This window comes from Lepisma saccharinum, chromosome 28 (genome assembly GCF_977018435.1).
Source record: "Lepisma saccharinum chromosome 28, izLepSacc3.1, whole genome shotgun sequence".
NCBI lineage: Eukaryota > Metazoa > Arthropoda > Insecta > Zygentoma > Lepismatidae > Lepisma > Lepisma saccharinum.
In genome coordinates, this window is record NC_139256.1 from 8,058,806 (window position 1) to 8,074,669 (window position 15,864).

At 40.6% G+C, this 15,864-nt stretch overlaps 2 protein-coding genes across 2 annotated transcripts in view; one reads left to right on the forward strand and one right to left on the reverse strand.

Annotated features, from left to right (window-relative positions):
• The window catches only part of Setd3 (SET domain containing 3), a 166,786-nt gene that overhangs the window by 116,764 nt on the left and 34,158 nt on the right, over positions 1 to 15,864 (reverse strand). The gene's annotated exons all lie outside the window — the stretch shown is intronic.
• Positions 1 to 15,864, forward strand: part of LOC145981035 (uncharacterized) — an 81,840-nt gene that overhangs the window by 52,993 nt on the left and 12,983 nt on the right. Inside the window, exon 2 of the mRNA XM_083114130.1 lies at positions 11,082 to 11,288. Coding sequence (XP_082970256.1) covers positions 11,103 to 11,288 — 186 coding nt within the window. The 5' untranslated portion in view covers positions 11,082 to 11,102. The remainder of the gene's footprint in view (positions 1 to 11,081; positions 11,289 to 15,864) is intronic.

The window sequence follows — 15,864 nt, forward strand, 5'->3', positions numbered from 1 at the left end:
TGGGAAGCTTCGTTCATTGCAGAAGAACACTGGAATAAATTAAATAATGAAAATGGTAACATAGACCCACTATGGAGTTTTCTTTTTCACAAGTGGAGTAGGCCACCATCTTTAAAATGTAATGTAACGTAAACATCAAGAATCTCTGTGAAAGGAATGATGATTTTGAATTGCATGATGATATTTGGGATTCATAATTTATAAAAAAAGGTGATGAAATTTTTTTATCTGAAATAATATTGATTGATTGACTGATTTAGTTTATTTTACTTCGCGTTTTGTGCTTCTTGGCTAATTTGCGAAGATGGGGATGAGTGATAAAATTGATGAATGGACATTCACAAACAACCAAGCCCGAGCGGGATTCGAACCCGGGACCCTTGGCATCGCAGCGCGATGTGCTAACCAGTCGGTTATCTGAAATAATAATAATAATACAGATTGCTTATTTCACAGTTAAGTTGATATATTACAACAATGTAACAATGACAACTGTATATTTAATCAAACTAAAAAAAAAATGATGAAGGGAGCGTGTGTTCTTCCGAAACGTCACAACGAAAATCTGTGTTTTCATGCTTGTAATAACCGTAGACTACAAGAGAAATAAAACAAATTAGTCTGCTACTAAATATTCATTTCCATCGCTGTCCGCTTTTACCTGCAACGTATCATTACGAAGTCTAGCTACACGGTTCAAGATGTCCTCAAGCATCCCCCACCCCTATCGTGCGCCGGGTACGTACCTCCTAATTAACTGGAAACCGCACCTAATATTTTAACGGCCATTTATTTACGGATGCGCCGTAGCCTGTGAAAGGCGGAGGGGTTTGAAAAAAAAGCTGAATACATTAAAACGCGGGGAAAGATTTCACAGGAAAATGAATACAAGCGCTAGAGAAAGTCTTTGGTGTTCCAGTTCGGATGCTCACTTTCTTTCCACCTTTTCGCGTCCCCGGGGAAGAAATAAATATATATATATTGACGGCCCGTCAAAATTAATAGCAGCTACGAGGTATGAATGGGATTAATAACTGTACTTTCAGGCTACCTGTTGGGACTGTGTTTGTCCAGCAGCTTGCCAAACTTATCATTTTCCCGGAGACCGAAATCTTACGAATTTTCAGGAGTCATTCAGGAAGGAACTCTTGGTCAACACATCCGCAAAAGGTTTCGTTTTATTAATGTTGTCCAGGCTGGAGTGTAGGTCTAAATGCACCGTCACAAATCGGCCACAGGCACTTCTTTTTGCCTGCATTGGAAAATTACCAAAAATAATGCAAATACGTAGCAGAAAACGCATTTAACAGTATACTTAATCCACAGAGGGCCTAATCGGGACTGAACCTTAGTTTCAAGATAACACGAAACAGTGAAACGTGTTCTTATCCGAGGATCGACCACGGAACCTCCTTAAAAGTGCACAACATGATGAGATGTGAGTATTGATGCCACTTAATCTTTTCCGCTTGATCGATTGATCCACCAAGGCATTCATTTCAAGGACTCCTGTAGACCGTGAAACACAAACAGGAAACACAAAACAACGCCGAATTAATGGACCTGAAGAGCGAAATCTTGTAGAAATAACACTTCGATGTTGTTACATATTTAACCGTCATTTCTCCTTCATATGTAGGTTACTGTGCCACTTCAAACATTAATAGAAGCTTCTGTTCGTTTCGAGGCAGAGATTTGGAAGGAGTTTTTACAAACTTCCTTTTGGCTATGTCATTTCCTATTGTCAGCTTTCGTGCCCTGCGACAACATTGACAATGATGATTTGCAGAAGCGGTGTTTGGCTCTTACTTCCGGTTCGTGCCACATTTTTCGTACCGCCATTTAGAGCTTCTAGATGTTTTAATTCCACTTTATGCTCAGATAGGTTAATCAGAACTGGACCTATAGTTTGGGACTCCTTGACTACAAGACGACGACGTTCCAACTAGGGATGGTCATTTTCGAAAAAAAAATGGTCATTTTCGAAAAAAATAAGTTTTCGATTTTCAATTTTTCGAAAAAGTGTGGTCATGCTTAATTGAAACTACGCCATCGGGGAGGCTACTGCTATTTAGGAACAAGATGGAGGAAAGCATCCTCTGTTTTGTTTTTATTTATTTAAAATATTTTACGTCCCCTTTTCTACTTCTTGTGGAACCGCGACGATGAGAATGAACTGGGACAAACCCACTGATCCTTTAATGCCTTGCTCTGAGTTCCATCATGGACATCTGGCTACGTAGCGTTAACCACTCCACTACGGAGGCCGGCAGAAAGTCTATCCGTAAGGCTCGGCTGGATCTTTGGCGAAGTTTCTTCTCATTTCGAGAAACAGCACTTATACCTAAAATTCGCAGAGGGGGGGGGGGGTGCTTAGAATTCCTTCCAGACCATTCACGTGGACCTTCGTGTGTTTGCTCTGGCTGTTGTCTAGATATTCGCAATATCTTCGTGGCTACGTAAGCCTATTAAACACATATTTAGCAACCGCGTTTCTTCAACTTACGATGCATCGCAAACCAACCTATCAAAAGAGTAGTCAAATTTTAGGGGGGCAGGACATGTGGCACGAATGGAAGAGGAAATTAGAGTTTACAGGATTCTTGTTGGGAAACCTGATGGTAATAGACCTGTAGGAAGGCCAAGACGAAGATGGAGGGATAACGCTGAGATGGACTTAAAGGAAATCGTCCAGGATAGGGACAGATGGAAGGCTTGTGTTGCTGCAGCCATAAACATTCTGGTTTAAGAAGGCTATAGATGTCAGTCTTGTTGATATCATCCTTTGTACATAGTGAGTGATTCATCTGTACTTGAATCTGTGTTCTCGAAAATAGTATAAAAGCGAGGATATCGCATAAGAAATAACACACATTCGCCACGGATCGTCGAGGATTAGTTAGTAGTAGTCAGCATTTCTGTGTTTCAGGAAATCAAATAACACCCTTATTATTTGTTTCGTATTGAGTTTGTTTTTTAAAGTTTACGTTATGCACAAAAAGGCTAATCAGGACTAAACCTATAGTTTAAAGTGGGATCCGAACCACTGTGCAATGTGCCTCCACCGGGTATCGAACCCGGACTCCGACATTACACAAGGCGATGCTGTTTCCACTATGCCATTGTAGAGGCATTTATTATTTTCTCCTCATCGCATTCTGTATGTTGCATTGCCATGATTAAAGATAGTATCTATGACGATAGATTCCAAATTTCCACCGCTGGAGAAGTTCTTCGTGGTTTTGCATTTATATAACTGGAAGCATGGACGTCCGGAAGGGAAGGGGGGTACAAGCCCCTTGGAAAATAAAGGTCCACCTAAAAATATATATAAAGGGTGTTTCGTATAGGACGCCGAATTTGAATCGAGTGCTATTGTCTTGTTTAGAGGTTGGCAGACCTGTTCTTACCAATGTTGGTTATCTGTTGTCATGTCGATTAATGTAGCCTCAATTGTTGACTCGTTTGTTGTGGTTACGATATGGAACTTCATGAAAAATTCCCGCAACGAGTGATCTCTTTGCACGGTGAGCAGGAATGGCCGGCAAGGTCATGTGATCTTACACCCTGTGATTTCTTCTTATGGGGGTTTGTGAAATCACAGGTGTACGCCAACAAACCACGAATCCTTTTGGAACTGAAGGCGGAAATCATACGGGTGATTGGGGGCATCGGGACAGACATCTGCGAGAGGGTTATCAATAATTTTGTGGAGCGTATAAATGCATGCAGACTCAGTAGGGGTGGACATATGCCTGACATTGTCTTTCATACGTAAATGGGAGATGTTACTGCTTATATACAGGGTGTACCAAAAGTCCCATTACCCCCCTTTGAATTGTAGACAAACCTGCAAAATGTTATTTTAACAGCATGCGTATGATGAGAGGATGGTATACCATTAAATCAGACCAATGACCACTATTTACTCCAGAGGATCTGTGTGCACACCGCCATTTTCATGGCACAGTATTATTTGCCTCCAGGTCGATGTGAAATCCTCCGTAACATAAGATGTCAGATCTGGATTTCGGGGTGGCCATTTTAAGAGAATTCCTCAATGATGTGTTCAGAGACAAACGGATTGGACGAGGATCGCCAAATTTACCAGCACCTTTAAAATGGTCCAAATCTGACATCTTGTGATAATGCGCTACTGGGGCACATCAAACAGAAAGTCGCCCATAATAGTTATGACAACTGAGGAACTTCAAGAAAGTTGTTCGCAGTGTGTTTGCTTCCTTCACGCCAGCCAAGTTATGGAGGATTTGACATCGCACCTGGAGGCGAATAATACTGTGCCATGAAAATGGCGGTGTGCACACAGAGTAAATGGTGGGCATTGGTCTGATTTAATGGTATACCATCCTCTCATCATACGCATGCTGTCAAAATACCATTTTGCAGGTTTGTCTACAATTCAAAGAGGGGGGTAATGGGACTTTTGGTACACCCTGTATATGTGAAATATAACTATCTTCATGATATTTTTCCTATTTTTACTTAATTCGGCGTCCTATACGGAACGCCCTATATTTCGCACATAATTTCATTTCAGTCACAGTAATTTATGTTAATTATTATGAGGGTGTTGAAGGAACATGATAATTTCAGACTGAAGCAGTGTATTTTGAGGGGACATTGCTAGTATGGGGGAAAATATCTCCCCTTTGACCACCCTTAGAAAAAATTACCTTGTTTGCCCTTCTCTGGAAAAAATCCTGCGGACGGGTAATGATTAGGTAGAACCGACGAAGGAACTTTCACAAATGGGTCCTTACGCCTGGACTCGAACCCGGAAACTACGGTACTTAGCCAATGTACTTAAATGTACAATGCGAACTACTGTTTGGATACAGGAGGTAATTTTGCTCGGCTAATGAATACCGGTAAACCACCGGCCAGCTTCAAAGTAACCATTTCTACTAAACATAGCGTTCAGTGCCTGAACAATGCCAGCTGCTTGTCGAGCAGATAACCGTCTTTTCCTACTTGTTTCGTAAACCAAGCGACAGACGCATTAGAGGAACAATGGCATCAATTTCACTTTCTACAGGTAATCTGTAATTAAGAACGATTTCACGCAGCACGTGCTTCTGTCGGGCAGTAGACAATGTTTTCCCCCGCTGATCTTCAATGTCCTCCGCTTTCACGCCGAGAGCCGGGGTAATCACGAGAGATAAAGGGAAAGGGGAAAATTACAACAAAGCTCTCAAGCACACAGATATGACAAAAAGTTGCAGCAGAGAAAGGAAAATGCTACTTCACATGGCCACACCTTCGTGTCTCGCCATGCACGTGTCCAGAATTTCAAAAGAAACACCATGTGTCTACCAAAGTTCCTTTTTTCGTTTTTCTTAACCTTTATTTATTGAACCCGTACTTAGGCAAAGTTGGAAATTAGCAATTAAGAAAATAAATATTTAATTATTGAAAACCCCTACCAAAGGACAGTTAAGATGAAAACTGAAGCTGTATTTAACAATAGAACTAGACTTGCTTTATCCATTAAATCATCCTGGACTGCATTTGGCAAACTAGCGGCGAGGCTTTGGTGTCTGGTCTAAAAGCCAGTATAATCTTATGTGGGGCTCGTGTTGTTGTCCCTTCATCCATCTTATCTTAACACCATTCATCCTCATCTTCGCGATTAGTCAAAGGAGCAGAAAAAGTGAAGCACAATAAACTAAAACAATCAATCAATCATCGTGATGGCAAAAATTTTTGACCACAACACACACATATATAGTAGTACATCTCGGGGGGGGGGGCGACCAAGTGTCTCAATAATAATAATAATGTTTAAATTAAAATAATTATAATTATATTTATTTAAAATATTCAAATTAATATCTTTTTATTGCATGAATAGGCAAAAAGACGGTATTCATTATCAAGCTTACGTATAATCAAGGTCGGCAAAATTTGTAAACAAAATACAAAACGATGTGGCAAGGAAATTAATGTCAAACAGACAAAGAATTGGATATTTATTGAATATCAAAACGCGTTAAATTAAGTGTTTTTCACCATTTCTCGTTCTACCCCTATTTCCTTCTCTCTGTCTGTCTTCCTTATTTCTCTCAGATTACTTCTCTACATACGTGTATTGTCATCCTGCAAAACCACATTCGCTGACTTTTCCAGGATCTAACATGTGGTTTTCCACCACCTAAAGATGATCGAGTTGGTATTTTAAGTTCACTTTATGCACAGAGAGGCGTTAACCGGTACTGGACTTACAGTTCAAAGTAGGATCCGAATCACTATGCATCTCCACCAGGTATCGAACGCGGGACCTCTTGATTGCAAGGCGACTATGTTACCACCACGCCATCGGGGAGGTCAACACTCAAAGACGATTCGATATATTAAAGTGTTGTCGTGTCTTCAACTTTGCGTGTTAATCGAATTAAGTTTGTTCAACACTGTTCATAGTAAGTGTCGAAAATAAAACAAAATAACATGTTTATACAATATATTACTCACAAAGATTACTCACAAAGAAACTAATTGGAGGAAAAAGTTAAATGGGGGGGGGGTTCAGTTTACAATCCAGGCAAGCAAACAAAATATTTAATTTCAGTGACTTTTCAAGTTTTTGAAAGTTTGCTACAAAATTCTCTCGACTTTCCCAAGGACTTCAGGAACCTTCTTCTCCTATTTTATTATTATTACACATACACATATATACATACAATTTTCGGTCTATCGACAACCCGTGAAAATTAAACCAATATATGTCCTACTTGAAGGTAAAATTTGGATTTTAGTAGAAAATCTGTGGGCGCCCACGTCAACAGTGTACTCAAAGACGTGCTTGCAGATACGAATTCCAAGAGGGTACTTAACTGTCACATTCCTTCCTCAGCAATAAGATGACATAAAACCTTTCAAGTCCCACCCCAACCTCTTCTGTAGAGAAGCTGTTTCAGACAGTTCTAACAGGTTTATCTTAAACAAAACTGGACCTTCACACTACTAAAGAAAATTGATCGGCCTGTTCAATTTATGAAGATTCAACTGTGGTCTTAGGAAATAAAGACTGTACGAGATCTGTAAGTGAAAAGTACATCTCAACTATATTCTTGTTTTTAGAACATTCAAGAAACCGCTTGTACATCAGACCTCGTATGAAAACTGGCATTAGGATTTAGGTTGTTTTTGCCACTTTTGGCTAATAGCGACGATGAGGGCGAGTGATGATATGATGAAGGGACACTCACGAAGATCACCTATGCCGTGGCCGGGATTCGAACCCGGAACCCCTGGGCTCGCAGCGCGATGTGCTAACCACTCCGCCACTGCGGTCGGCAACTAGACCGCATTCTTCCGAATGATATAATGGCGCATATCTGAGACACATTTTTCAACGCGCCCTTCTTCAATGTCGACCAGCAACACAGGGCAACTCTGTTGGCTTGAACAAACGAACCCTGTTTGTTTCCCACACGGGCTCAGAAATCGTTCATCGTTTGTCTGTCTGGATGGCCTTGTTAGGACCGCGTTTCGATTCTCTTCAACGTCCCCCTTCACAAAGACAAACTGCAGGCATCTATCTGTTCATCAGATTGTTCCTGCCTCCACACTGGCCTCTTTGGCTCCTCTGTCCTTCGTCTGTAAACACTCCGCCACTTGCAAGCGTTGGTCATTGGAAGCTTTGCTATCGGGTGAGCACGGATCTACTTCTTCGTTTGTCCACAACGAAGCACCAGTAAGTATTTTCAATCTATTACCAACGTACGGTTAAGAGAGGTTTCAGACCGAAGGGACACGGGCCCCTTCAGTCTACAAGCATTCACTACGCATGCGCGAACAACTGACCGAGGCGACAAGCGCGCCAAGTGGTTAGAACAGTGCGGTACGACGCCAAGAGTCACGGGTTCGAATCCCGATCTTGCTATGAGTGTTCCTTGAAAGAGAGTGTTTTTTCATCAATTTCATATCAGCACTCATCTTTGCGATTAGCCAAAAAGTGGAAGAAAAGCGACGTAAAATTATCTAATTCAACCAATCAATGAGCGACACGTGCAGCTTGTCTCTCTTCGGTTCGAAAGGTTGCAGTCATTACTGAGAGTTGGCTTTCAAGTGGCACGAGTCGCCCGTCGCTTCGGTCTGAAAGCTCCCTTATGGAGAATTCAAACTGAAGCGACAAGTGACAGGCGACACGTGTCGCTTGAGGATTTAACCAATCGAAGACAGGCATATTCGACCTGTCATGCCTCTACGGTGTGAAACGTTGCTGCTGAATGACTCGTTCCCAAGCGACGTGTGTCGCATGCCGCTTCGGTCTGAAAGCTCCCTTAGGGGATGTAACAGGGGTCTGCTTAAGCCTCATGACGCTGTAGTAATCCAGCAAGGGGCAGTTTCAATTTTACTGCAAATATGCACACCTTGTCCACAAATTAGCGTTCTACAAACCATTTTATTAGACCGTTACTTGAATATTGGTCTTCTGTACTTTATGGAATTAACAGAACATGACGAAAATAGGGAATATGCAAAATTGGGATATTATTAGTTTTAAAGAGCACGCGACTTTTCGTACAAGCAGAGAAGAGCTGCGACCAAGAGAAAGTATGCGTTCGGAGGAAAAAAAATAGTCAATTCACGCAAACAACCACACGCAGAACTCAAAAAGCATGAAATCAAGCTTGGTGTACTTTTTAATGCATTACTTGACGCAGTTAAATGTGCAATTTTGTTATCTTTATCCTTGGGAAGATCGTGTCTGATGTTCCCAGTGGATGCATTTTGGTGCATCACACCAAAAAGAAACTGATAAAATTACCCTTTTTCTGTTTATTTTGATACACCAAAAAGTGCACCACTTGAAATGTATGCACGTGAATGTGTTATTGGAGTCAACGCATGTGGGTCAATTGACACGTTCCGGGTTCTGTACGCACTTACTAAGCGACAAAGTAATTATTTTCTTATCTATTTACCAAATATAGCGTTGGCCATTTTACATTGGAATGTGTTGACTAGGATTTTGATGCAAACGCATCTTTTTTTTTGGTAAGGCAGAAACGTTACATAAGCAGATAGGAACTTGTTTTACACGTAAGTGAATAAATTGGGATGCCTTTCTTAGGGCATTTTTTTGCATTTTTTGACACTTTTTGGAGTAAAGGTCATTTTTTAAACAGTTTGTCATTTTTCGGCCTTTTAAAAGTCATATTATGCATTTTTCTATATTTTGGTGAAAGAAGAGGCATTTTACATGCAAATGTAACCCTTTGAAGGAGAAAGGTTCCCGACTCTCGTCTTATTGCCTTCAGCGCAGTTCTGAACGACTGTGTTTGAAGAAACAAAGAAATTCTGTGCAGTATTGTTGATACAAGCTGTTGCGTAACAATTCAGCTCAAATGTGATTTCCCCCTCTATCAGTAAATATATTGTCGCCAGACGGATTATTGTTAAAAAAACAAGGGGTACAAAGTTTTGTGCTCTGTATCGGACATTTTATCAGGGAAATAATTTGCACTCCATGGAATTGAAAGTGACTTAACAAGCAAGTGATATTGTTGAAATTGTTCATTTCAAGTCAAGTTCATTGGAAATCGAGAGAAGTTTTTCCATGTACAAGGAGGCTGTCTTGTCCGACAACCGACAATCATTCACTTTTGAAAATTTGTATATGATTTTCGTTGTGTACTGCAACTCAGTACTTAAAAGCGTAAAAGATGACAAAAAGTGAACTTTCTTACTTGTACTACCATACGCAATGAACATGTGATAGATACTGTAACGTTGATTTCTAATTTGAATTTCTCTTGGTAGTTTATAAATTTGTTTTACAAATCTTTCAGAATTTTTAGGTCATTTTTCTAAGTTTATAGGGCTTGGCAATGTTGAGGTCATCAAAATCCTAGCCGTAGTAATAACAATGGAAATAACAGCAAAAATAACAATGGAAGTAATAACAAACATAAATACATATAGGAGATAAAGTGAGTTACATGCTGTTACACAATAGCCTTTCAAAACTTGTCTGTTTTTCAAAAAATGTCTATTCGGTTTGCTAAAGTGTTGTATTGGCCGGGTAGTCTGTGGAATAGAGAACGCTGGATGAGGCAGAATCTTGGTTTCTTACATGTGAAAAGCTGAGTGCTCCTCAGGAGGAGGCACTCAGAAGTGAGTTTCTTGAAGAAGGCGATCACTTCTGATGTTCCCATTGGTTATTTTATGGAAGAAAATAATGTCTGTAAGTTTGCGTCTATCCTGAGGGGTGTGGATATTTCGCATTTTCAGAACGCTGGACTTATGCAAGTGATTTGTGGATGGAATTCGGTGGCGAACAATGGCCAGGAAGAAATTTAGAACAGAATTTAGTCTAAGTTTGAGGGGCATGCTACGGACCAGATCGGAGAACAGTATTCAAGTTTTGGTGAAACGCAAGATTTGTAAAAAGTGCCGAGAGCGGACAGGTTGTTTATTTCAGTAAAACGATAGAGGAGATCCAGCATACGCATAACCCTTTGTGACTGCAGAGATGTGGTCAGAAAAGGAGAGTAACATGCATTATCCCGTGTGCGAACTAATATACCAGCAGCCAGGTCATGTAGATCTCTCGTTCACAGTCACACTGTAAACAGTTGACTTGAGAACTCGAGACCATCAATTTCCCTTGCCATCCACGTACCGTACAAAATATCCACGACCGTTTTTAAAGTATTCCTGACCATGGCATACTTACCCTAATGTAATTTTAACGATTCACTTTTTAAAATATATTTATGGTGCACGTAACTGTAATTTATAATCATCATCAATCTTTACGCACGATAAAAATATTCAAATTTGCATTTAAAAAACGGTTACGTCCAGTTTTTTTGTAAATTAACAGGCAGGCTGTTAAATTTTAACGGTAAATATTGTAAAATTTACGGTAATAGTGCTACTCATAGTTCACTATGATGGAAACTGTTATAAATTAAGGTTTTACAAATACATTAGGATCCTGCTTGATATTCCATGATTTTTCAGGTCACTGGAAAGCATGCAGGGTGCTGTAGAATGCACTTCTCCACTGCGATGTACCAACAATTACACAAATGTCCCCTCTTTTCTTTCAGAACTTCTAGCAGCCATAGAAGATGACGGCGCAGACTCTAATGGTGAACCCCGTGAGATGGATTTTCCTTCTATTGGTGCTATTCTCAGCACACGGCGAGGAGGCAGGGGAGAGGCGTATGGATCTTTTAGCAGAGGATTCAGAAACAGACGGCAGCAACATCAAGAGATACGTTCAAACGCAGTACCACCCTCCTAGCAGCTATCAGGTGAGAGCATGCCGCTTTACTATCAGATTACAAATTATTTATACTCGAGTTTGAACTCCAAATGAAAATTAACCAGCAGACCAATGAAAACGAGTTTCATCCAAATTTAGCTTATTCAATTCTGCGTTAAACTATGGTAACCAGGTTTCTATTTTTTTAAGTAGCTATGCCTTCGATTTTTTTTATCGTACAAAAAAGTGTCAGCTTTTTGGTGTTCCAAATTCTATAAATAAAAAACTTTTGGTCCGATCTTGATGAAATTATAGTGTCAGAAAAAGTCCTTATCAGTACTGAATAATCTTACACGATCTTTGTCTTGTTTTGAAGCTCTTTGCAGTTGTTTCCAAAACCATTAGCATTTTCAATTCTCATTGCGAAACCGATTTTGTACAGATTTTTATTCAATGTGTGTTGAAGATTGTATGAAAAATGCGCTCAATGAAAATTTCGCTCAAATGGAATGTTGCGAAATTTGCGCTCAGCTTCCTGGAGGAAGTTCGTAATCATATTCAAATGTGTCCATCGTTAGCATTCCTGAAACCTGAAGACATGCGAGGGTTCGGGAGTAAGTCATGGCAACCCAGTAATAATTCGACAATCGAAGGATGTATTAAAAATTTGTTACATACAACTGAAAGAGTATCCATTATGGATATTTTGTTGGTTGGAATCATGAAAGAAAACTCAAGCAACCCTATGACCTACACATGTACGCGTATTAATGTACAAGTTACAAAAACCTGTCTGACCCTGTGACATACACATGTTACAAAAACTTGTCTGATTATGACAAAACTTCGAAATAATCTCCCGCATTGTCCACAGCACGCTGCCATGGAAGACGTCGAATACCATCGACAGCACCATCCTCTTCACCATGCCTGAAGTGTTTGTGATCTACGATGTGCCGTTAGGGAGAAGCGTTCAGATCTACTGCATAATGCAATCATACTCCACGATAATGCAATGGGCAATGCGGGAGATTATTTCGAAGGTTTGTCATAATCAGACAAGTGTTTGTAACATGTGCACATGTGTATGTCACAGGGTCAGACAGGTTTTTGTAACTTGTACATTAATACATGTGTATGTCACAGGGTTGCTTGGGTTTTCTTTCATGATTTCTACCAACAAAATATCCATAATGGATACTCTTTCAGTTGTATGTAACAATTTTTTAATACATCCTTTGATTGTCGAATTATTACTGGGTTGCCATGACTTACTCCCCAATCCTCGTAGATGGTTGGTTAGATATCCTATCAGAGGCTCCCGTCCACGCAAAGTTATCGGAGTTTTTTGATTATTTTGTCGAGAGATGGCTGGAAAATGAAGAAATTCTTGTCGAAGTTTGGACGTGCTACAAGAGACGGCACCGAACTACGAATGCTGTTTAAGGATGGCATAATCGCTTAAACAACCTACTTGGACGACCAAATCCCAGGATCAGAGATGTGGTACTTTGCTTGAAGAAAGAAGCGGAAAATTCAGGCTTCGTGTACCACAGTTAAATTTTGAGAGAAAGAGAAGGAAAACTGCATACCAGAAGCTGGATGCAAGAATCGAGAACACAGTAAAGAGGTACGAAGAAACTGGCAACATTAGGTCGTGTCTCAGAGCGATATCATTCTTACAAAAGCTGAAGTAAACTCGATAAACGGATGATATGGCAAAGCGTTCTAGCAAGAAAATAATGACGAAGTAATTATAAACAGATTTTAAACACGACTAAATAGTTGAAAGATATTTAAATTATTTAGCCAGTCCACAGCCTCGAAAAAGTGTGTTGGGAATCAAATATTAAATAAATATAATACATGAATATCTGATTTCTCTTATGGTGGGGAAGCGTGAGCTGATATTGCAAAACTTTCGCGACACCGCACGCACTGACGCGCTGTGACAGCCCACAGTTTCCACGGTTCAACAGATATCGTTGTAGCGACAGCATTTGCGGTGTTGCTACGTTCAACACACATCTTTACTCCGTTTAATGCAAGAATTTTAAATTTGAAACAAAACTGGTAATGATATGAAATTGATGAAGGAACACTCACACAAAAAAAGGACTATGCCCAGGCGAGAAACAGCAACGGGAACCTTCGGTAGGAAGTTCGCGAGTCGGCTACTCAACGCGCATGGCTACCCAAAAGGTGTCCCCAAAAAACATTTAACGTAATTGGCTAATACTAAGGGAAGAGAAGGCCCAAAAACCACCAATGAAAGAAAGGTAAAAATGCATCTTCTTATATGCACGGGCCCTTGATTACAAGACATGACAATGAAGTGTATATTTAAGGGAGATTTTAGACCGAAGCGACGCGACAGGCTGAACGTGTCGCTCGGACTGGGCCGTTCCCTCAATACCGTGCTTCGTGTCGCTTGTCGTTTCGGTCTGACGTCTCCCTAAAATCTCACCAACTAATTTCAAAGCTCTAGGAATTGCGCTAAAATGACCGAAATACGAGGGTCACTATTTATATTTTGAGCCTAACAATGAAAAAACAGGAAACAGGAATTTGGCATTGAAAACTGCTTTATTGTTTTTAGAAGTATTCTCCTTTATGGTCAATACACTTTTGCATTCGTTCGAACCATTTGTCAAAGCAGTTTTTCCAATCTTCTTGAGACACCTCCATAATATGGTTTTTGAACGCATCAACAGCGTCTTCCGCCGACGAAAATCGTTGTCCACGCAATTTATTCTTGACATTCGGGAACAAGAAGAAGTCATTGGGTGCCAAATCAGGACTGTACGGCGGATGACCCATCAATTCGATTTTTTGACTGTTCATAAAGTCGGTTGTTAGACGAGATGTGTGACAGCTGGCATTGTCTTGATGAAGAATGATCCGACGGCGTTTGTTTGTTTTCCGTATTTGACCGAAGACCTCTGGCAAACAAATTGTTGTGTACCATTCCGAGTTGACCGTTCTACGTTCCTCTAAATGCACAGTTGCCACATGACCAGTTTTCCCGAAAAAACAGGCGACCATTTGTTTCGATGTGCATCGAGCGCGAACAACTTTTGTTGGATTGGGTTCATCTTGAAACACCCATACAGTCGACTGCTGTTTACGTTCAGGCTCATATGCATATATCCATGATTCGTCACCTGTTACAATCTTATATACGTCTTTTGAAGCACCACGATTGTATTTATTGAGCATTTGTTTGCACCAATTGACGCGAGCGTCTCTTTGAGTTTTTGTCAAATTGTGTGGGATCCAACGAGAACATACCTTTCTCACAGCTAAATGATCATGTAATATTTTATATATGCTGGTGGAACTAATGCCTATGGTTGCCTCAATCTCACAGTATGTCACATGACGATCTTGCAGTATTAGGTTTTGCACAGCATCAATATTTTCTTGAACAACAACTGATTTTGGACGACCTTCGCGAATCTCGTCGGTGAGCGAATGGCGGCCACGATTAAATTCGTTATACCAGCGTTTCACAGTGGCAAAGAATGGGGCTTCATCGCCAAATATGGAAGTAAGTTGATCGATGCACTATTGTCTTGATAATCAACGTCGAAAATCGTAAAACATCATCGCACGAAAATGTTCACGAGTAAATTCAATTTTATTGTTGTCGCGCAATCTCCAAGGCAACATAAACAACACAAATGAAGCTATTGACAAAACATTTGAAGTACGTTATGGTCAATAATGCCAGACGATTCCGTGCAAACGTCAAATCGCGCCTAACTTCAATCAGTGTTGCCAAGGCTCAAAATATAAATAGTGACCCTCGTACGACTTCAGATATTTAGACAAGAAAAATGGCACGTATCTATCGATAGTTGACGTGGCGGTATCGATTGACTGGCTCATGAGACTAATCGAGACACTTTCTCGGATAATAATCTTTCAGAGCGCCGAACCTAACCTTGCAACCTTAGGAGTTCCTTCGATGTCCATGACTGTGCGGACGGGCACAAACGTGAGAAGAGTGTACAATCTTCTTCTTTGCTGATTACTACCCTAAACGGAAATTAAGCAAAAACTAGTTTCAGTTACGCGTTACGTAAGACCCGAAAGGTCACGACACAAGAGCGGGTCTGTTGCAATGGATTTCGAAGTTATGAATCTTCATCTTTACAATGATCACGACACGAATTCTCACGGCGCACGACTGCGAAGACTGAGCGACTGGTGCTTGAGATCGTTCACCTCACGCAAAGGCTAGTAGAGTCCACTTCCAATTGGAAGGATATTATGTGAATTTGGGTCGCACTATGTGGCTCCAGCAGTTTGGGAATTGCTTGAGGAGTTTTTCCTTTCGACAGTTACCAAAGCGTCGTAACGCAATATATCTCACGAACACGACGTAGAAGTTGATGACAATGGTTCCATGCGATCTTTTGGGTGTGTCTGCTGTTGTCCCGGTTTGTCAATAAAAGTCAATTGAATTGTTGTTGTAAGTCCACTTTGGGACTGGACCTACAGTTTAAAGTGGGATCCGAAGCACTGTGCCTCCACTGGGTATCGAACCCGGGGCTTCTTAATTACAAGCCGACAATGTTTACCACTACGCCACCGGAGAGGCCATCAATGAAACTCGAGAA